This window comes from Delphinus delphis, chromosome 2 (assembly GCF_949987515.2).
Source record: "Delphinus delphis chromosome 2, mDelDel1.2, whole genome shotgun sequence".
Taxonomy (NCBI): Eukaryota; Metazoa; Chordata; class Mammalia; order Artiodactyla; family Delphinidae; genus Delphinus; species Delphinus delphis.
The window spans coordinates 9,107,904-9,130,626 of NC_082684.1; the positions used below are offsets into that span (position 1 = coordinate 9,107,904).

The 22,723-nt window shown below is 51.4% G+C and overlaps 2 protein-coding genes across 2 annotated transcripts in view; both read right to left on the reverse strand.

The window, feature by feature from the left end:
- Window positions 1–22,723, reverse strand: part of BDKRB1 (bradykinin receptor B1) — a 58,839-nt gene that overhangs the window by 25,407 nt on the left and 10,709 nt on the right. The window lies entirely within an intron of this gene.
- Window positions 1,894–21,953, reverse strand: BDKRB2 (bradykinin receptor B2). The gene is given in 3 exon segments (XM_060003961.1): window positions 1,894–3,163; window positions 3,166–4,220; window positions 21,891–21,953. Coding segments are annotated over 2 exon segments (1,080 nt in total). The 5' UTR covers window positions 4,214–4,220; window positions 21,891–21,953; the 3' UTR covers window positions 1,894–3,131.

Here is a 22,723-nt window from a genome sequence, read left to right on the forward strand (position 1 = left end):
ATGTATAGCTTCCCTATCATTGTCTTTGCCTTCTTAAAAGACGTCATTGGCTGCATAGTGGAGAATATGAATTGGGAGATGGTGGTAGTTAATATCAGAGATGGGGAGACCAATAAGAGATGATGGTTAGACATAGAAAGAAGCAGATAGATCCAGGAAACACTTAGGTGGAATGTAAAAGAGGTGCTGATTCACTAGGTGTAAGGAATAACAGAGAGGGTTATTTCTCTTTACCATGAGCCCCAGGTTTCTAGCATGGATTGATGGGTGCGGAGACAGAGCAGTGTCATTTCTGTAGACACAGAAAGCAAGTTTTTTTAAAATGAATGAGTGAATGAATGCATGAATAATGAAGGAACCTCAAAATGGAGTGGGTAATGAGTTCCCCGTCACTGGTAGTATGCAAGCAGTAGTTAGACAACTGTTTGATCTAGACCTTGTCAAATGGAAGGCACCTAATAGATATATATCACATGCACGGATGATTGAATTACAGTCATCCTTATGATTCTAAGGCCTCATGGGACCTCATGCACACCTGATGGGTACTTGGTAATGAGTCACCAATGTAGGAATCTGGGATGGGAGAAAATATTCAAACGCTGTTGAAATTTCTTAGATTGTACTTGAGTATATTTTAGAGTGTACCTTTTAATACATGTAAATAAGTGTATGTATTGGGTACGTATAATCAAAATTTTTTTACTTATATGGATATGCAATTACTATAGCTTGGACACCACTGATTTATAGGACAGAAGCCCTAAATTAGGTTGAGTGGAAATAAATGGAACCCCCAGGCCAAAGACTTCTAACCGCCACGGCAGTGTCTGTGACAAGACACAGGTTTTCGGGAGTTGTAACAAATGAAAGAACTACGCAAAAATGCCTCATCCCTTTATTACGCTGGAAAAAACACGTTTACGCCGTTCATTCATTTCTCCTTGTTTGTGAAATGCTCCCTCTTTACAATGTAGTAGCTCTTTGGACCTTTCACAGGACAGATGTTCTGTATCATGGTACCAACACAGCCCACGGGGCAGCTCCCTTCCCACAGACCGATTGCTCCTTAGCCCACGGGTCGACCCTAAATGACCATTAGGGGCCCAGGGCTGTGATGCGGCTCTGCTCATAGGCGACCTTCAGACCATACACACCCACTGATGAATGAGTGGTACACATTCCAAAGCCCAGCCTCCTTGTGTGTTACCCCACTCACAATATGCACATGGTTTAACTTCATTCTAATACTGAATGGTTCCTACTTCGTTCTAATGCGAAATGGTTCCTATTTCTTATTTCTTCTGTTTTCTTTCTCCAGCTTGAAGTGTGTATGTTTATTTGGGCAGAGGGGTATGCATAGCAGAAAACAAAGGCTGAGATGGGGAAGAAATCTTCTGTGACTCTTTTTCTTTTAAAATCCAGAGCTGGATTGGGCAGTATTTATGGGCTCTTTGCCATCTAAATCCTCCTGGTCCCACAGGTTCTATGCTCTCCAGAGACGGCCCGCTAACAAATCACCCATTTACTGATCGAGTGAGTGCTTCCAGGGCGCTGCCTGCACTACGCGTCCCGAACTCCATTGCTACTGAGCGTGCCTCGCTGCCTTGTCTCTGAGGGCTTGATGTTGGCGCCTGGGTGGTGCGTTCTCCGTTATCTCCACGTGGGCCGGCCACAGAAGGCAGATTATAAAACATGTAGAAAAAGAAGAAACGAATTCCGCCTGGAGGACCTCGGGCTTGGGGCTAAGGCTGTGTCTTAAGTCTCTGGCCAAGGATGCTGGTCCAGCTTCATCCTGCCTGACACCTGGTACCGGCTTTCCGCCCCGTCCATCACTGCCCACCCCGCCCTTCGGCACAACGACCCGCCCCTGCCCCGCCCACAGGAGGCAGAGCCGCGGACCCCTCTGCAGTTGCTTCTGATCTACGGGTTGGGGAGGGCGTTCTGCCACCTCCACTGAAGATGCTTGTGTGCGCGCGCGCGCGCGCGCGTGTGTGTGTGTGTGTGTGTGTGTGTGTGTGTGCACGTTGATGGGAAGGACAGGTGGTGGAAGGGAGCTAACATATCGAGCACCTAGTATGTGTCAGACACTGATGGGTGTTTTACACCCCACCATTAGCTACCGATCCTCCTCTACGGACCTTTTGCTGAACCTGTGTCTTTCTCCTTATAATAAATTTATTCCTGTTCTGTGGGCGTAATAATGCCTCACATTTATATAGCACCTTTCATTTGTCAAAGTACTTTTATGCCTGTTAGCTCCTTTAATCCCCCAACAGCCTCGTGTTACAGAGGAGGAAACCGAGACAGGGACACAGCCCCGTGCAACCAGTTATAGGCTGAGCTGGGGCGGGCTCTCCTCACCCCTCTGCCCTGCCCCGCCCACAGTGCCTTGCTTGACCTTGGCTTCAGGTGCTGACTTATCCCCACATGAGTCTGCAAGTTCCTTCAAGACCGAGGCTGTACTTTCTTTTTCTTCTCTTACCCACAGTGCTCAAGGCTGTGTATACAGCAAGTGCTGGATAAGTGCTGATTGGGTTCTTCTTTGGCACAGACCACTTGTCTTTCCATGAGGGGAATGAAAGAATCCTGGTCTCCGGATTCACACCGTGGATGTCTCAGAGTTTAACCTTCATTGACCTGAGAAATCATCCTCCAAAGTCCTAGCTGAGTGGATTAAAGAAACCCAAGGCAGAACTTCAGCTGAGCCCCGCGTGGGCACTCAGCAGCTGCACCAAAGCTGGGTGGCATTTCTGGAGATCTGAGCTGTCGTGCTGGGGCAAGGTGGGACACCACATGGGAGGGAAGCTCGGTCACTCCTGTCCCTACCCCCAGGCTCCCTCCACTCCTGGGAAGCAGCAGACTGGTCTAGGGGTGGCAGCAAATAAGAACAATAATACTCTTGTGTTTCTGGAGCCCCTGGCTGTGTACCAGATCACTCCAACCTCACAGCCTTGTTATCTGCAACTGGAGCCGGGAAGGAATTTACTGGAGACACCGGCTCACTGTCCAAGGTCACACTTGGGATTCCTTCCATTCCTCCTGGGTCACATCCTGAGAATCACTGTCCAATAATCGTCACCCGCGTTAGTAGCCCTGGTGACATCTGCTCACTGGCTGCTTCCCACCCACTACGACAGTTTGTGAATCTGGCGTTCCACTAGATGGAGGTCCGCAGTGTGCCCATGGAGGTCTCCGTCTGGCTGGGCTCTGCCCCGCAGCACCCTTGCCGGCACAGCCGCCCGTACACCTCCCGCGACTTCTTGCGGAAGCTCTTGCCCACGATCACGTACACCAGCGGGTTGAGGCAGCTGTTGCTATAGGCCACGTAGGACGCGATCTGCGTGAAGACGTCGACCACGTGCTCGTCCCAGCAGCTGGAGAGGATGTCGAGGCGCTGCAGCGTGTCCAGGAAGGTGCTGAGCTGGAAGGGCAGCCAGCAGACGACGAACAGTAGCAGCACGGCCAGGACCAGCACAGTGGCTTTCCTCTCCGTCTGGATCTCCTTGAACTTCTGCATCTCGTTGTTGCGCAGCACGCGTATGATGTGCACGGTGCAGAAGGTGATGACGCTCAGGGGCAGCAGGAAGCCCACGGAGTTCAGGAGGCTGTTGGTGAAGACCTCCCAGCTGCGGGACGGGTAGATGATGATGCAGGCGGTGACGTTGTGGCCCTCGGCCCCGTACTCCCGCATGGTCCGGAAGACCAGCATGGGCAAGCTCAGGAAGAGTGAGCAGCCCCAGATCACCAGGCTGTAGAGTCTGGCCCAGCGCACCCCGCGCATCCGGCCCATGGACATGGTCTTCACCAGGGCCAGGTAGCGGTCAATGCTCACCAGCATGAGGAAGCAGATGCTGCTGTAGAGATTCATGTAGAGCACGGTGTTCACCACGCGGCAGAGGACTTCCCCAAAGAGCCAGTCGAAGTTGTTGGCGATGGTGATGGCCCAGAAGGGCAGCCCGCAGGCCAAGAGCAGGTCGGCCGCGGCCAGATTGCCCAGGTAGACCTCCGCCACCGTGCAGCTGCTCCTGTGCAGGCAGAAGACGCTGAGGACGAAGGCGTTCTCGAGAGCTGCCAGTATGAAGAGGACCCAGAGGAAGGGGGGCTGGATGGTGTTCAGCGAGCTCCACCAGTCGGAGTGGACGCAGCTGCTGCTCTGGGGAGGGGTCCCGTTGAGAGCAGGTTCAAGGGCTTGCAAGGTGACGTTGAACATTTTGGCGCTGCAAGAAAGTGGAAAAGAGGCAGTTACACCTCAAGGTCACAAGAGGAAGGAGAAACAACTGGTGCAGAAGGAGAGGGGGATGCTTCCAGAAGGCAAAGTCAGGGGTGAAACCCAGACCCTTTCTGTGCGGTGTTCAGAGGCGGTTCAGGCACACCTGTGTCCCCAGGGGCTTAGAAAGGCGCCTCTGCTCCTTGGACTTAAACTGGGAGCTCTTGTTCTTCGCCTCCAGGCTCCACTGGGATGTGTACTTGACCAGCATCCGTCACCCAGACTAACAAGTGTGAGCGTTAGACCCTGGACCTCCTCGAAGCTTCCATGATGGGAGGATACACAGCATATTCCTTCCTTATCACAGGCCCCCACCCCCACAAGGGCGCTGGTCTCTTTCAGCCTCTTGTGGCCTGGCCATGGGTGAGCAATTTATTAGAAGAGAAAAGTGATATCATGTCAGACAGGGAGATTCCAACCTGGATCGGAGACCACAGTCCATCTGCCCACTCCCTGTCTCCTTCTGGCAGAGGGCAGCATCATGCTTCCATACCTTCCATCAGCGTAGCATTGATGATGAGCAGAGGTTGCTTGATGAAAAGGGAGGGGAAGGGGCTTTGGAGCCAGACAGTCCTCTGGGTTCAGTCCTGGCTCATTCATTAGCTGTGTGACCTTGCGTAAGTTAATTAACCTCTCTGAACCTTAATGTTCTACCTTGTAAAATGGGAATAACAAAATCTTCTCAGGGTTGTGGTGGGGACCTGAGACAAGGTGCAGAAAGCCCCAAGCACTGTACTTGATTCAATAAACATGAATAATTACCTGTTTTTTGTGAACTTATTAAAATAACCAATGTCAAACTCCAGCACCACTGCTGGCAGATTCTTGCTCTTATATTGGTGATTCCATCATTAACCCACTGGCTCCTCTTTCACTCTGAGACTCAGGCCAGCAGTGAGACTCAGCCCAGGGGGCAGTTCACTTTCTGGGAGTTCCTCTCCGACTTCAGCAAAGAGGCATGGGGTTTCAATAGACGTTGGCTCCAACCCTAGCTGTGCTGTCTTGGGTAAATTGCTTGACCTTTCTGAGCTTCCACCTTATTGTCGTAGAGTCTTGCTCTCTCCCTGGCTTGCCTTGCATGGCTCTTGCAAGGTTTAAATCAAAGAGTAGGTATGAAGACACATTGAAAAACTAAAAGCACAATGCAAAGGGCAGGACTAATTGGGCACTTTCCTAGTGCTCCGTGGGGTGGATGAAGGAAGGTGGAGGTGGAGGGGCTCTTCCTGGGCAATTGATTGTTGGGTAGGCTCGTGGGGGAGGAGCTGAGCAATAGATCATGGGAAAGAATCTGCTGATCATCTCTGGGATTTCCCAGAAAACGTCCTGGAGCAGCTGGCTGGCTTTGAGGGGCCAGACTGGAGACTGTGATGAACTCATTCATTGATGCAATTTATCTTTAAATGCTTCTTGAGCTTCTCCTCCGTGCTGAGCTCCACCTTGGCTCTAGGGACCCGGAGGGGAACCCCACACGTCTCCTGCCCTGCCCGAGCTCCCAACACCTGCCACCCAGTGTGTGCGATGAGCGCCGAGGGGTGGGAGGAGGGGCAAGGGACACAGATGTCGGGGGAGGAGGTTGGAGGTAACTCTGGAGCTGGGTCTCAGAGGATGAAGAGCATGTCAGCAGGGGCCAAGAAGGACGATCAGGCAGAAGCAGCAGCTTGAGCAGAGGCACAGAAGTGGGGAAGCCGCTGGTGTTCTGGCAGGTGGCCTAGATGTTGGATGGGGAGGTGGGAAGTGGCAAGTGATGGGGTTGAATAAGGGGATAAGGACAGTCTTCAATGGGTGCTGAGAAAGTGAGGCTTTGTCCCTATTGGAAATACGCTCCTAGTGGAGGGTGGTTTTAATATGTCCACAAATTCTTCGATACTCCTCCTTTCAAAGGGTGGAGTCTAATTCCTCTTCCAGTGAATGTGGCCAGACTTAGTGACTTGCTTCCCACCCGTGGTGGCAGTGACAGTGTGTGACATCCAAGACTAAGGCATAAGAGGCTCTGCAGCTCCCTCCTTGGCCTCTTGGGTTGCTTACTCAGGGGGAGGCTAGCCGCCATGTTGTGAGGACACTCAAGCGGCCACATGGAGGGGCTCCATGGAGAGGAACCGACCTGCCACCTTGGTCATGGAGCCTCCGGCCCCAGTGAAGCCTTCGGTTAGATTCTGTTCCCTCGGCCTGTGAGTCTTCCAGCTGAGGCCCCAGACATCACAGAAGAGAGACAAGCCATCCCCACTGGACCCTAAATTTCTGACCCATGGAAACTTGCAGGCTTCTCTGCAGAGCCTCTGAAAGTAAGACCTCCCCTACGTGGTCCCCTTGGTCCAGGCTTTGGCCCGATTTCTGCAGGCACAAAAAACTTGTTTACTTAGTGCCCCACACCTGGGGCGCTGCTGTCTCTCATGGTCCAGCTCTCTAGACACTCAAGTGTCACACCACATGCTGCTTGTTAATTTCCCCCACAAGGTAGCCCCTAGCCAACAGGATGGCACCTGGCCCATACCTGCTCTGAGAAGCCACAGGATCGTTAGAAGGTGGCCTGGGGAGTGCTTGACTGGGAGCTATAGGGCTCGTGTTCTATGGCCCCAGCTGAGATGGCCATCTGGTCATGTCCATAGCAGGTCACACCTGACACAGGACCTAGAGGCCCAGCTGGGCCCAGCTCCCCCTTTGTCTTCCTAACACTGCCCCCCTCAGGACTGACTCTCCCTTTCCTCTGCTTCCACTCGGGATCAATTCCCCCAACATTCTCTCTTTAGAGTGTTCAGACCTTCCCCAGAGGTCAGCCTTGTGTTGAGACGTCCCGTCTCCATTGGAGACATGCCACATCTCTGTCTGATTTCTTGTGTTGACTTCAGAATTTCAATCTTTCTTTTCACGTTCACCTGGGGCCATTCACACGTGACCACCTGTGTAATGTGTGCTTCTCCTCCTGCACACCCCTCCCTCAAACAGAACAATCCATGCCCTCCGCCCCCGACAGGCCTTTGGGGATGGGAACACGAGCCTCCCCAGCCCTTGAGAACTTTTGTCTTTGGGTTTAACATTGCCTGGTGCTTCACGTATTGTCCCGGAGAGGAAGGGCGTGCTCTCCTAGGTGTTCTCCGGCTTGTCCCCTCCCCTCTGCCCCATAAATAGGAAATCGAGGAATCCCTTTGACTCAGCTGAAAGACGCAGTGGTGGGCACGGCGTCCTCATGAACAGATTGGATCATGGATCTCTTCCAGGCAGAGAACGCTTGGACTCAGAGGGGGACGTGAGTAACGGGCTGCCCAGGCTGACTGGAGGAGAAAAGACAGTTAGGTGGTGGGACCAGGGACCATAAAACACACGCATTCTCCACTAGGGGAGAGAAATGGAGGCCTTCACTTAACAAATATTTATTAAGCGTCCATCACACACTGGGTGCCAGGACATAATGTGAGAACAGGCACAGCATCTGTCCTCCGGGGGCTTATGGTCTCATAGAGAAGCCAGACATGACCCAGTCACTAAGTTACCGAAAACTGACATAAATCCTATGAAATAAAATGCAAGGTCCCGTGACAGCATGGAAGGTGGGGGTCTAATCCAGCTACAGGCAGGGGCTGAGTGGATATTTATTATGAGACCCGAGGGTGAGCAGGAGTAAGCTGGGTGAAAGGATGGTGGTGGAGGATGTCTGGACAGAAGGAGCAGCAGGTGCAAAGGCCCTGGGGCAGGAAGACGCTGGGTGCGGATGTGTGTTAGGCCCTGGTGGCTGGATTGTGGGGGAGCCAGGGGCAGTTGCTGCCTGTTTTTCTAGGCACAGGATGATGGAGACTGTAGAGGATCGATTCCAGAGGTGTTTAGGGAGGAACACTGACATGTCTGGAGCAAAATTGGACATGGAGAGGTTGGAAATGAGGGTAAGGAAGGGATCAAGGATGCTGCCACCCCCGTCCCGGTGCTGCTGTCTCCTATGAAGGGGATGAATGGGAAGGGCTAACTTGGAGAGACAGGATCATGTGTTTAGACTTGAACCTGTAAGGTTTGACGTGCGTAGAGACTTGCACGTGGGTCTGGAGCTCAGGGGAGGGGGCTGGGCTGGAGGACAGGCTCGCCCTGATGCAATGGAGATGAATTAGACACAGGATCTCCGCGGCCTTCGAGCCTAACAGACAAATACAGAGGAGTGTTTCCAATCCACAGCTCTGGTCAGTGCTGCGACGTGCTCTCAAGTTCTGAGCCGGGTCCTCACCTGAGCCCCGGGGAAAAGTGACGGCCTTTCTGCCCCGTGGGGCTTGCGCTGATGCAACCTCCCTCGCCCCCTTCAAGTTCAACTGCATTCTCATCCAGGGAGGTAGGCATTGGCTGTACGCTTGCCTTGCAGAGGAAGAAACGAAGTGCAGAGAGGTGGGGTGACTTATCCAAGTGCCGTTGCTGGTAAGAGGTGGAGGTGGGACTTCAACCCTTCTGGTGCCAGACCTGGAGCTCGGACCAGTAACCCACGTGACCTCTGGCTGTCTGGGAAGGGTGTGAAAAGCTGGGCGCATGCACGTGTGTGTGTGTGCGTGTGTGCGTGTGTTTAGCCACGGATCTGCCCTGCCCTAGGTTTCAGCAGCTTCTCCGCTAGAGGAGTCTGTGCAGACCCTGCGCACCCGGCTTCCAGAAGCCCAGCTCTCCCAATGCAGTTGTGGGAGGTGGAGATCAGTTAGCAGACAATTCTGGAAATTTGAACACATTAGGAAAAATAAAATAAAAGACTGGGTTGGTAAGCAGGAAATAAAGCCAAAGATCTTCAGTTAACGCCCAGAAAAGGTTTCCCCAAACCCCCAAGCTGAGCTGAGGTCAGGATTTAGAACTTGCAACAGACGCAATGCACAGCAAGTCCTTTTGATTTTTCGAGGAGGGGGGTTAGGGGAAGGGAAGAAAGACCTGGTAGAATGCTTTTCTGAGGGGCCCAGCTGGGCCCAGGGAAAGAAAATTCAACTAGGGGTCAGAGGTCATGTATTCAGATCATTCATTCCTCAACAGCAATTATTCAGTGTTTTTCTGGTGCTGGAGATTAGGTGGGGAAGAGTGAAGCCGAGCTTCCCCTGCCCCCATGGGGCTCTCTGTCCAGCCGAGGGACCTCAGCCTGCCTGCTGAGGTCACCATTTCCACCAAGACAGCCGCATAGCTAACCCAGGGTCTCCCAACTCGGTCACCCTGCGGGGGTGGCAGCCCTCCCTCACTGCCCTCTGTCATGGGTCTGCACGGCCAGGTGCCCCCAGATCTGGCAGGATCAGCCCAGCTGGACCCTAATTGTTTGCTAATGACTGTCAGCATTGCTCTCCCGTTCAAAACAAAGCTGAGGGCTTTTCTCTTTCAGATGTGCAGAGAGCAGGCAGTTTGAGGACCAGGGAGAAGGTAGGAGTCTGAGGCGACTCTAGATTCGCTGCATCTGCTCCACGTGTGGGAGCATCCTTCACCCCCTGCTTCTCCCCAGCCCTGTCCCGGGAGTGCGGGGACCACTCCCTGGGGATGAGATGGCTGCCATCTGGCTTCCCATGGGTTTTGGCCCATGGGGGCACCAGCAGGAGGCCGAGGGAGGGAGGAGAATGAGGATGGGATGCCGGCTCCCAGCTCCCTCCTTTGGGGGCCTCCAGGGGCTGGCTGGGCCTGGCCCGATTCACAGCTCCTATCGGGGCCCTTTCCAACTCGCTGTCCAGTGATGCTGATAGATGCCACCTCCTCTTGCCACTCAGGCCTCAGGCCCGGAGGGAGGGAGGGAGGGACGAGTGGGTCGTCTGCCGAGACCTCTGCTGCTCTAGCTCTGAGGCCCTGGCAGTGTCCCCACGCACTGTCTACAGGCAGAAAATAGACCCTCTGTTAAAATTCTCTTCCGCTAACCAGTATTAACTGGTTTGAATGTGCCCTCTCTTTCCTACTGGACGCTGACTAATATATCTTGGGATTATAAACTCAGATGTCAGAGAACCTGTTTAAGGGACTGTTGGGGGGAGGGCGCGGGCGTGGTGTGGCGGGCACATCGGCGCTGAGGGTGGTGGCGATCAGGTGTGCAGTTCTGGGTGTTATTTGAGGGAGTCCCTTTAGCTCCCTGCGCCTCGGAGTCCTCATCGACACAGCTGGGGGTGGGAGCGGGGGTGGGGCGGGGGGGATGGACCCATGCAGCCTCCCGCCTCTACTCTGATCCTCGTGTCTGGGTCCGGGCGCTGGGCCGATGACTCCGCAGCTGGGCTTTCCCCTTGTTTTGCAAACTGCTGCTTTAGAAGAAACATCTAACATTCTCCCTCAAAATTGGTCCAAGAAGACTTACTTCAAAAGTATTTCCTTTGGTTGAATCACATAAACACTGGCTCCTGGCTCTGCAGAGAGCATTTCCATTGTAGTCTCAGCGGGAGTCTGTTTTGGTTCCCCAAGAATCCATGTCTGAGGGCTCTGCGGCTGTGGCCACCCCAGGACACACAGTGTCACTTTCTCAGGGACCAAGATTCGCCTTGCACGGAGCCCCTGATCCTGTAGCCAACTCGTGCTCCGTGTTTTGTGGCGGTGTGCTGGAGATAGGAGGTATTTCCCAAAGCGAGGGCTGTGGGCTCCGTGTTTTGTGGCGGTGTGCTGGAGATAGGAGGTATTTCCCAAAGCGAGGGTTGTGGACTGGATGGTAAATAACCTCGAATCGTTGAGCCAGTCCTCTGGGTTAGCCCTGGAGAAAGTGTCTTCAGCACCTCTCTGGTGTTTATAACCCAACTTTCAACAAAGACAGCAGGCCCAGCCCCTGGGCTGGGCCCCAAATCTAACCAGACTTTAACCGGAGTGTTTATGGCCCACTGTATTTATTTTTACAGGCTTTTTTTGGGTGACAAATGATACTCATTTTCCATTTAAGTTGGTGATATGGAGTTACCAGTTCAGAAGTGAGTTGCTATTAAAGAATTAGCTGTACAGGTGACATAGACGTCAGAGCCTGTGCGTGGAATGACCGAACGAGGGAAACACAGCCCGAGGAGTCTAGCTGGAGACTCACGTCATAAACGGGAAACCCAGCCCCGCGGTCAGGCTTACCGGCTCTGGAGCCAGACCTGGAATTGGGTCCCCCTCTACCGGGTCATTATGTAACCTCGTGGTGCCTCGTTTTTCTCAACTGTAAAATGGGGCTTAGTATAAAAAGAGCCCTCACCACCTAGGGCGGCTGTGAGGAATAGATGAGTGAATCCATGTCCAATGCACGAAGCATGCGGTGAACGTGTCCAGGATGGGTGCTGCTTCACCCCCGCTCCCCAGGGGGGCCCGTCTGCTGCAGGAGCCCCCCCACGTTGCCTACTCTCCCACCCACAGCCCAGCTGAGGTTTGCAGACACAGTTCCACAGCTGGATGGAGAGATGAATGTGTCGCTGGGACATCACCAGCCTGCTGCTCCAGGGGAACCCTTGAGACCGCAGAGTTCTATCCTGTCGGGAGGGCGGTCCCCTTCCGCCTTTTGCATCCCCTCTCACAGCGATAGCCTTGTGTGTGTCTGTGTGTGGATGCACGCATGCTCCTGTCCCGTTATATTAAATACACCTGCCTTGCTCGTCTTTCCACCCTCCGCCGTGCCTGCTGCTGTGTTTTGCACATCCCAGTCTCTTGGAAAACATTTACTCCATAAATAAGTAAAATCTCTCAGACCACCCAGCAAATTGGAGTCAAGGCCAGAGCTACAAAGAACCAAGGTCTCCCGAATCTCAGCTCAGAGCTCTTCCCTGGACTTCTCCCCGGAATAAATGTTTTCCTCTAAAATCTGCCTTTATGTGATCACTGAGTACGGATGCTGTCTGTAGGGAGAAGTGTGGCCTGAGTTCAGTTTCCAAGGGGCTTTTTCTCCTTTTCCCTGAGAAAAGGTCCGAGCTGTCTGTCGGGGAAGGATGGGGTTCTGGGAATTCAACCTAGGTTCCAGGAACACCTAAAGAGCTGAATCAGAAGGTTCATTCAACCTTAGACATCCACGTGGGCCCTTCTTGCGTTTGGACACTTTGTGGGCCTGGAATGTTTTGGAAACACTTACGGGAGCGGAGGTGGGGTGGCGGGAAGCGGGGGTGGGGGGGTGCCTTGAGAAGCGGAGCCCCTCTCCCCACCTGCTTTCTGCAGCCGAGGACGGGGTGTGCCTCCCTGACTGTTCCCCCTCACACACCCCGGGCTCCTGCTGGGCTTCATCTGTTTCTCGTTTCTTACTGTTCGCTTATTCTGTTCAGCACATCCTGTTTCCCTCACCTTGCGTTCTGTAGTTTTAACGAAATGAGCAACTTTATCTGATATCCTAATACCAATCCTTCCCCTTAAAAAAAAAATAACATCTCCCTTTTTGTCTTAAAAGATATATGACCACAGTAAAGAGCATTTAAAAATACTAGCATCTTGGGACTTCCCTGGTGGCACAGTGGATAAGACTCCACGCTCCCAGCGCAGGGGTCCTGGGTTCGATCCCGGGTCAGGGAACTAGGTCCCATATGCTGCAACTAAGAGTTTGCATACCACAACGAAGGAGCCTGCCTGCTGCAACTAAGACCCCATGCAGCTAAATAAATAAATAAATATTTTTTAAAAATGCTAGAATCTCTCAGAGTTCTATCCCCAAACAGCTCTTTTTATATCCACACTCAACAGGCTTTGCATCTCCTGTGGCTTTACGTAGAATATCGCATCAAGGGGATTTTTCCATGTTGTCCCATTGTTGTCATAAGGATGCCTTTAAAGGAATGCATCGTATTGGTATATTGTGGTTTATGAACCCGTTCCTCGATTCCGATCCCTTCGTACGTAAGGTATTTCCATGGGGCTCCATCGGGATTATCCCAAGGATATTTCCTAGGTTCCCACCACCCCTGCCTCTGCTGGGGCTGCCCCTCCTGCCTGAGTGCCCTTCTCGGCCCTCTGCCTGAAGGTGACACCAGCTGAGTCCCCAATCCTTCCATGGAACCTCCTCCTTAAGTGCCCTACGATGGCCGGTGTTATGTGTCAACGTGTCTAGGCTACAGCCCCCAGTTATTCAATCTAATACTGGCCTAGGTGTCGCTGTAAAGGCTTTGCAGATGTTATTGAAGTCCCTCATCAGACTTTAATTAAGGGAGATTATCCTCCAGTATCTGGGTGGGCCTGGCTTAATCAGTTGAAAGGCCTTAAGAGCGGAACTGAGGTTTCCCAGAAGAAGAAATTCCACTTGGGGACAGCAGCCTTAGTGCATATCCAAGAGTACTGGCCTGCCTCTCCTGACCACCTTATCTATGGATTCTGGACCTGCCTAGCCAGCCCTGCAATTAAGTAATCCAGCTCCTTGCAATGAAGCTGTTAATACATTTCTCCCACTGGCTCTTCTCTGCTGAACGCCCTTGAGCAGTAGAGTTCGCTTCCTTCTCTTCCCCCCTCCTTCTCCGTGACATTCATTTAGGGCAGGTCTATCAGAGGTGCTTATGTTGCTTCTTCTTTTCTCTGTTCCGTGCCCGACGCCTATTAGGTGCTCAATAAATGATCATTGACTGACCTGATAGAGGGCAGGGCGATCCCTACTTTTCTTTTTCTCCCCAGCAGACACATCTGCAGGGTAGAGGCGAAGGGAAATGGAAGAACTTACTGTGTGCCCTTCCTGCTACATCCTCAAGACTGTACTGTGTGGTTGATACATCATTATTCCCATATACCAGACACGAAGGCAGAGCTTTAGCTAGGTAACCTGAGATAGTTCAAGTTCACAAAGCTAGCCAGAGGCAGGGCCAGGATTCAAACCCAGGTCTGCCTGACTCCAAACCCCGAGGCCTCAGAAAGCCCCTCCCCGTCGTCGAAGGTCCAGGTGCGAGGCCCCCCACCCTCGGAATAGTTGAGGGATTAAGTGGGCTTGCAGGCTTGGCTGTCCCTGGCCTGGAGGGGGCAATGTGACTCCATTCCTCAAGGGAAGAAGTGTTGTGCAGGCAGCTGCAGGCGGGCAGCTCAGACGAGGGCTCAGCTGGCCATGTGGAGGTGGCAGGGGGATTCGCACAGGGCTAGAAATTGGCAGTTCGTGGGACTCGGTCCCTGGGACCTTTTGGTAATGCGGGTTTTGGAGGCAGGAAACCTCAGTGTCTCAACCTCGCCAGTCACTTGTGGTTTGGACCTTGATTGGAACTGCAGAGGGCAAGACACAGTGTGTGTGTGTGTGTGTGTGTGTGTGTGTGTGTGTGTGTGTGTGTGTAAGAGCATGGGTTGGGTGCCCCGAGATGTCCCTAAGGGGTTGGAAAGACAAGGGACCTGGGGTTTCATGACTGAGATACAACCAGCTCAGAATCCCAATCCCAACACTTACTAGCTGTGTATAACCTTGGACGAGCAGCCCAACCCCTCAGGGTCTCAGCTTCTTCATCTGTCAAATGGGAAGCTAAGAGCACCCACTTTGTGGGGTTGCTGTGAGGATAGGAAGGTTAATGAATATTAAGTGCTTAGAACAATGCCTGACACGCTTTAAATGCTCTATGCATGTCAGGGTTTCCTTCCTCTCTGCTCTGTATTAGGTTTATGCAAACAATTTTATTGGAAAAAAAGTTCTACTTAAAAAGAAAATGTTCAGTCTACCTCCAACCCCTCATGACAAAGGGGGAAACTGAGGCTCAGAGAGGTGAGGAGATGCCTAAAGCCACACAGCGAGTAAATGCCAGCCTGCAGAAAGAGCCACGGCCTGGCCTGTCTCCTCCTGGAGTGGCCTTTTAGGGGTCTCTTCCAGGCCAGAGGTGACCAGGGGTTGGGACACACTCACAGGTCTGGGGCCACTGGGGACAGAGCCCAAGTGGCCGTCTTAATAGAAGCATGGGTTCCTATACCCAGCATATTCCTCCTTCCTTCTCCTGCTCCGGAAACCCCTCCTGGGTTAACATGACAGGATCCTGGAATATTAGGGTGGGAAGGGCTCTTGGACACTGCTTCATCAGGCCCCTGTTATATAAGTGGGCACGGAGGCCCAGAGATGGTGGACATTATCCCAGGACACACAGCCAGTTAGTGGCAGAGCTCGACCTTGAACCCAGGTCCTGGAATTACGGTATCTAAGCCTCCTGTGTTTTTTTTTGTTTGTTTGTTTTGTGTTTTTTTTGTTGTTTTTGTTTTTATCATCCTACAGCTGCTCCCATCCCATGTAGAGACAGGGCTGTGTGTTAATGTCTGATTGTGAACATGTTCAAAACCCCAAACTCATACCCACAGCCCATGCAAAGGAATGGTGAGGGCACACGCCAAAACATTACGAGCTGCTGCCTTTATGTGATTAGAAAGATGTCTTTCTGGGAGAAAATATGTGCAAAACGATGTGACCGACAGGGCTTAATCTCCAAAGTGTACAAAGAGCTCATACAACTCAATAACAAAAACCAAACAACTCAATCCAAAAATGGGCAGAAGACCTAAATAGACATTTCTCTAAAGAAGACCTACAGACGGCCAATAGGCACATGAAAAGATGCTCGACATCACTAATCATTAGAGAAATGCAAATCAAAACTACAATGAGGTATCACCTCACACAGTTGGAATGACCGTCATCAAAAAGACTACACATAATACTCGCTGGAGAAGATGTGGAGAAAAGGGAACCCTCCTACACCGTTGGTGGGAATGTAAGTTGGTGCAGCCACTATGGACGACGGTGTGGAGGTTCCTTAAAAAACTAAAAATAGAGTTACCATATGAACCAGCAATCCCACTTCTGGGCATATATCTGGAGAAAATTCTAATCCAAAAAGATACATGTGCCCCAATGTTCATAGCAGCACTATTTACAATAGCCAAGACATGGAAGCAGCCTAAATGTTCATTGACAGATGAATGGATAAAGATGTGGTGTATATATACAATGGAATGTTAGCCATCAAAAAGAATGAACTAATGCCATTTGCAGCAAAATGGACGGACCTAGAGATTATCATATTAAGTCAGAGAAAGACAAATATCATATGATATCACCTTTATGTGGAATCTAAAAAATTATACAAATGAACTTATTTACAAAACAGAAACAGATTCACAGACATAGAAAACAAACTCATAGTTACCAAAGGGGAAGTGGGAGAGGGATAAATTAGGAGTTGGGGATTAACAGACACACACTACCATATATAAAATAGATAAACAAGGTCCTGTTGTATAGCACAGATATTCAATATCTTATAATAAACTATAACAGAAAATAATCTGGAAAAGGAAATACGTATATATATATATAACTGAATCACTTTGTTGTACACCAGAAACTAGCACAATATTGTAAATCAGCTATACTCCAATTAAAAATGTTTTGAAAGAATGATGTTCTCTTCCCACTTTCCTGTATGTTCTGGGGTTTCTGTTACAAGCATGTAAATAATTTATAACGGGAAGAAATAGAAATCTTTGCAAAAGGGTAAAGGAGAAACCATTCAGGGTCCAGCGGGAGTGTGTTTTCCAGAAAAGCCTTTGCTCAGGAACGGCTCGGACTTGGTGAGCTGAAGATGCTCATTTCCCCGTAGACACTCCAGCTCCTTGAATGTCCTGGTGGCCCCGGGGGTGGCCCTGGCCCTGCTGGGGCGGGAGGAGAGGGTGGCTGACCTGGGGCTTTGGCCACATGCAAGTGTGTGCCATGACCTGTCTTCCCATCCAGCCCAGTTTATAAAACATGGGGGAGGAAAACACCATGGAACCTCTGAGCCAACCACAGAGAAAAGACTCCTTCGTGGCATGAAGGGATTTGGGTCCTGCCTAAGATGCGTGCAAAAGGAGTGGTGAACACCATATTTGAGGCAGGTGGAGTTTTATCCCTTCCTGCACAGGGTCCCCACAAGATGCACTTGGCTCCTAAGGGACTGGTACCTGTTCAATTCCCGGGAGTGGCCTTCCTGCCCATTCATTCATTCATTCATTCAGTCAACAAACTTCTATTCCCCATGTGTTTGCCATGCTCAGTGTAAGATATCATGGGAAGGGTACAGGCATGGTGGGCAGGACAAAAAGAATTTGGACATCAAGACACAACCTAGTGCCATCCTTCAAGGACCATCTCAAATGTCACCTCCTTTGAGAAGCCTTCCTTGACCTCTCAGCCAGCAGAGATCTCTCCCTTGTCCGAGACTCTATAGCAAAGAAATGGAAGGGTGCAAGCCTCTGGGCATCAGAGCCCTGGGTTCTAGTCATGCCTCCATCACTGAGTGCCACATGTGATCTTGGACAAATGCTTTGACAACGCTGGGACTTCATTTCCTCATTGAGAGAATGAGAGATTGTACTAGGTGGTTCTGGAGACCTTTGTAGAACCATGTCCCTAGAGGGAAAATGAGCTGCTGTGGGGAAGCAGTGAGCTCCCCATTCTAAGAAGCATGCAAGCAGAGGCCATGTTGCCATTTGCAGCAACGTGGATGGACCTAGAGATTATCACAGTAAGTTAAGTAAGTCAGAAAAAGAAAAACAAATACCATATGATATTGCTTATATATGGAATGTAAAATATGATACAAATGAACTTATCTATGAAACAGAAACAGACTCACAGACATAGAGAACAGACTTATGGTTGCCAAGGGGGAGGGGGGTGGGAGATGGAGTGGAAGTTTGGGATTAGCCGATGCAAGCTAGTATATATAGAATGGATAAACAACAAGGTCTTACTGAATAGTCAGGGAACTATATTCCATATCCTGTGATAAATAGAAAAGAATGTGAAAAAGAATGGAAATATATGTATAACTGCATCACTTTGCTGTACAGCAGAAATTAACACAGCATTGTAAATCAACTATACTTCCAAAAAAAACCCAGCCTTGCCCTAGCCACATGACTGCTACCCTCTGCCCAATTCCACTGAGGGAGGCTGATCTCCTTGGAATCCAGGGAGTCAACCTTCAGAATTCCAGAGCTCTGGGCTCTGTCAGTATGATACGTTTTTTTAGAAAAGAGTGGGAGAGGTACATATTTCTTAGAGTTGATCTGCAGAGCTTGGAATTCCCCAAGAACAGAGAAGTAGAGAGGAAGGGAAACGTTGGGCCCATGTCCCCAGCTCCGCCACTCACATCCTGCCTGGACGCAAGAGCTACACAAGCCTGGGATGTGTCTTTGTTTTTGTCTGGCTGGACGACCTGGGGCAGCCGACGTAGCCTCTTGGTAAAATGGGCATAGCTTCCCCTGAAAAGGGTGTTGTGAAGACTGGCAGCAATGTGTAAAGTGCCTGCCACTTTGTTTGCATGTTTCTAAGCACATTATAGAGTGACCTCTGCATGTAGGAACTATTATTATTATCATCCCTATTTTACAGATGGGCAAACCGAGGCACAGCCTGCATGGTGGAGCTGGGATTTTAAGCCCAGGTGGTCTAGGCCAGACCCCCAGATTTGAGTTTTGATTTTGTTTTTTAGCTTAGTATTATGGAAGTTTTGAATATGCACACAAGTAGATAGGCTGGCATCATGAAACTCCACGTACCTACCACCCAGCTTCAATAATTGTCAAGTCATGGTCAATCTTGTTTCTTCCATACCAAACCCCACCCCAGCTCTTTTGTATGATTTGAAGCAAATCTCACATGCCTGTCATTAACCTGTACATCTTTCAGGGTGCATCTCTAAAAGATAAGGACTCTTTTTTTCAAAAAGCATAATCGCATACCCCTTATTCCATCTAAAAGAAATCAACAGTAAATCCTTAGCAGCATCAACTATCCAGGCAACTATTCCAGTTTCCATTGTCTCACTCTGATTGCCAAGCAGTAGTCTAAGTGCTTCCCATGAATTAATTCAGGTGATCCACACCTATCTTAAATGGAGGTACTATCATTATCCCCATTTTATAGATGAGAAAACAGAGGCATAGACAGGTGAAGTGACTGGTCTAGAGTCACACAGCTAGTAACTGGTGGAGCTGGGATTTGACACTGGAACCTCACAACACTGTCTCTGTGGTGTGAGGACACTGGTAAATGAGAGCTGGCACCTGCCCTCAGGTGTCTCCCAGGTGACCGGGAGTATGCCCAAGGGTGGGAGCACGGGAGGATTCCTGGGGAAGATTTGGACCCTGCCCAAGAGCACCAGGTGATCTCAACTGTGCAGCGCTGATGTACAGCTCTGTTTCCTTGGCTTCTCTGCTAGGACGCCTGACACAGCCAAAGCATGACGCTGTTGATGGGTGGCTGGCACCATCGCTTTGGCTGCGATGAGGGGTCTGGCTAAATCTGGACCCAGGGAGTCAGAGGCTGTGGCAGCCAGGTGGGAGAGGAGATGGTGCCTGAGATGGAGGGGGGATGGAGGGAGGGGGAGATGCAGGTAGGAGGAGATGGAGGGAGGGAGGATGGAGGGAGAGGGGGCTGGAGGGAGTGGGGGATGGAGAGAGTGTGAGAGAGAGGGAGGGGGAGAGGGAGGGAAGGGGAGATCCAGGGAGAGGGGATGTGGGAGGGGGGATGGAGGGAGGGGGAGATGCAGGTAGGAGGAGATGGAGGGAGGGAGGATGGGGGGAGGGTGAGAGAGAGGGAGGGGGAGGTATAGGAGGAGGAAATAGAAGGGGGATGGATTCCAGAGAAGGTGAAGCATCAGTACCCTTGAAAAGGGTGGAGAGAGGGAGGGCAGAAGAGTGGAGGGAAGTCCTCTGGGTCTGGGGTTGGTACCTCCACCTGCAGGGTCTCAGGTGATCCCCAACTCCTCAGAAGGCAGACAGAAAGACCTTAACGGTTTCTCTCATCCCCAAGCCTCTGCTTCTCTTGAGAAGCAAAGGTCTGTCAGCTTCCTTTTTCCTTCGTTTCTGCCTTTTGTAGTTGATGTACAGCACCCTGGGACTATCTGTCCTGGCGTGGAAAGCTCGTCCCCGAGAGCCGCATTCATGACTCCTTCACCACCGTTGAGCCCCTGGCACGGGTGGACTCCTGGTAAACGTTTTTTCCATAAACACCCTGGTGTTCCCTCGGACTAGCCCAGGACCAGCGCTCACAGGAAGGAGCTCCTGCTGCCCTGCGTGCGCCCTTGGGGACCTCTGGGCAAGGGTGGGCTTCTTCAGGCCGACCGAGTGGAGGAAGAGGCAGTGGTGTGCCGGCACATGTTACCAACTGGATCTCGTTGGGGGGAAAAGCACTAACTGGTAGCATCTGCAAATTTCCGTGTTGTAAATATTCCCACCGTGGCTGATTTCAAGCCCAGCTGAGCTCATGAAATTCCTGACAATGTGACAGTTGATTCCCGCCTTGCCCTGCCCAGAGCCCCAGCAACCGTGTCTCAGGGCCTTGCCTCCCTGCCCACCCACCCCCGCTGCACAGGGCAGGAGCCCGTCCAACTCCTGGTCATCCTTCAGATCTAGCTTAACATCACCTCCTCCGGGAGGCCTTCCTGGACTCTCAGTGTCTCTGCACAGAGGCCCTTAGCTTCTGTGCTCTCATGGCTCTCAGTACATTTATGCAAACATCTTGTTTAATTGGTTCTCTCCCCACCAGGCTGGGAGTGCTCTGACTGCAATAAATGTCTCAGTCTTCCCTCCACTGTATCCCCATCTCCTAGCGCTGGGCCTGGCCAAGGGCAGGTGCCTCAGGAAGTATTCTGGAAAGGATGAATAATGATGATGATGATGTTGACAGCAACGCATATAGCATCTTCCACATGTCAGTTCTGTTCAGAGCACGTAACAAACATCAACTCACTCAATCTTACAACAACTCTAGACAGGCATTGCTAGCCCCATTTTACAGATGCGGAAACAGAAGCGCCTCCCTCAGTCCTGTAAGAAAGGCGGGGCTCGCAGCCTTGCCCTCATCTAAATAAACAACAAAGCAGGCTCTGACTCCAGCAAGGGGCTTGTCCAAGTTTAGGGAAAGGGCCTTGGCCAAGGTCATTGGCTATTAAGTGGGTGGGAATGGGGTAGGATTCGAACTCAGGGGTTGCAGATACAAAAGTGCTTTGTAAACTGCCAAGTACCCCAGATGTGTTCGGGCCGTGGAATTTTCGAGCTGGAAGAATCTCGCCATTTAGAGATTCTTCTTAGTCCAACCCTATATTAACCGTGAGGAAACTAAAGCTCTAAGAGGCAGGTGGCCTCTCCCTAGTCGTGCATGAGTGTCCCGACCCTACCCCTCTGCACACAACCCCACGATGCCGGTTACTCAGTGGCAGTGTGCACTGCACTTTACAGTTTATGACGGAGGTTTGCACCCTGATCAGCGGTTCTTTCCCTGATCCTCACATAATTGTCCCGCCAGGGGATGTGACGCCTATTTTATAGGCAAGGCAACAGAGGCTCAGCAAACTGATGTATCCAAGGTCACAGACTCCTAGGTGGGGACGCAGGTGACAACTCCCAGAGCCACCAGAGAGACGACAAGGACCAAAGAATAGCCAAGTTGATTGTGGTCGAGTGTATCAGGCAGACCGCGCTCATGAGCCCCTCCTGACCCCCGTCCCCCAACTATGGGGCTGTCTCCTCAGGGCTCCCCAATGTCGGCCTGGGGCCAGGCAGTGGGAAGGCTGGGCGCTGACAGTTAGACTTGGCTTGACCCCCAGCTCCCCACTTCCCTCTGCACCTTGGTGTCCTCATCAGCAAGGCGGGGATGGTAGTAGCGTGTCCCCCTCCGTGCTGTCAGGTGCTGAGCCCCGGGGCTGGCACGGAGCTGGGGTTCCCCCACGGTAGCTGCCATCAGAGTTGCTTTTGCTATCGTTAGTATTACTATTATTAGACCTACCCTGGACCGCTGACTCAGCATGTGCCTTTGAGCAGGTGGCTTTCCCTCTCTGGGCCTCAGTTTCCTCATCTGTAGGGCAAGCAGGGGGGTGATCACACAGATTATTTTGTAAGGTCTTTCCTACTGTGACAGTCTGTGACTAGCAGCTTTCTAAATCTGTTCATTCTGCTGCTGGGGTGGGTCTCCCCACTGTAGCCTGGAAGATGACGTCCCCGGCCTACGGGGAGACTGTGCCAGACGGAGGCCACACCCAAGCAGCTCACCTTCCCACACACCCAGCTTGAAGCCTGCCCAGGGGACACAGGGGCAACAGGTCTGTGCCTCTGCTCACTGCCAAGTCCCTGAACCCCTCGGAGCCTCAGTTTCCTTATCAGTGGAATGGGGCTGGTCACTCGTAAGCACTCAGTGAGGCATCACTCTTGGTAGGAGTTTGCATCTGGTGAGATGCCAGGTCCACTGTCTCCAGCCCCTGGCTGCCTGGACCTGCTTCCTCAGGAACCCTTGGAGCCCAGACCACATTAAAACAATCTGGTTTGCAAAAGTTTAATGGGCCAGTCTCACACTGAGGGGCAAGGCAGGCAGACAACAGCCTCGATGTTCTTCTCCAAATAGGGTCAGGCACAGAAGGCTGACTGGCTCTCAAACCTGTCTCCAGAACATTCGATTTTGGAATAATTCAATGAAGCAAATCAAGAACCTAAAAAAATACCCTTTACTTTTTGCTTGGTATTTCTGAAAACAATCAAAAGGACAGGGAAAGCCTCCTGTCCTCCGATTAGGGAAATAAGAAACAACCAAAACTTTGCGGACCAGTGTCCGCAATTAAATATTAA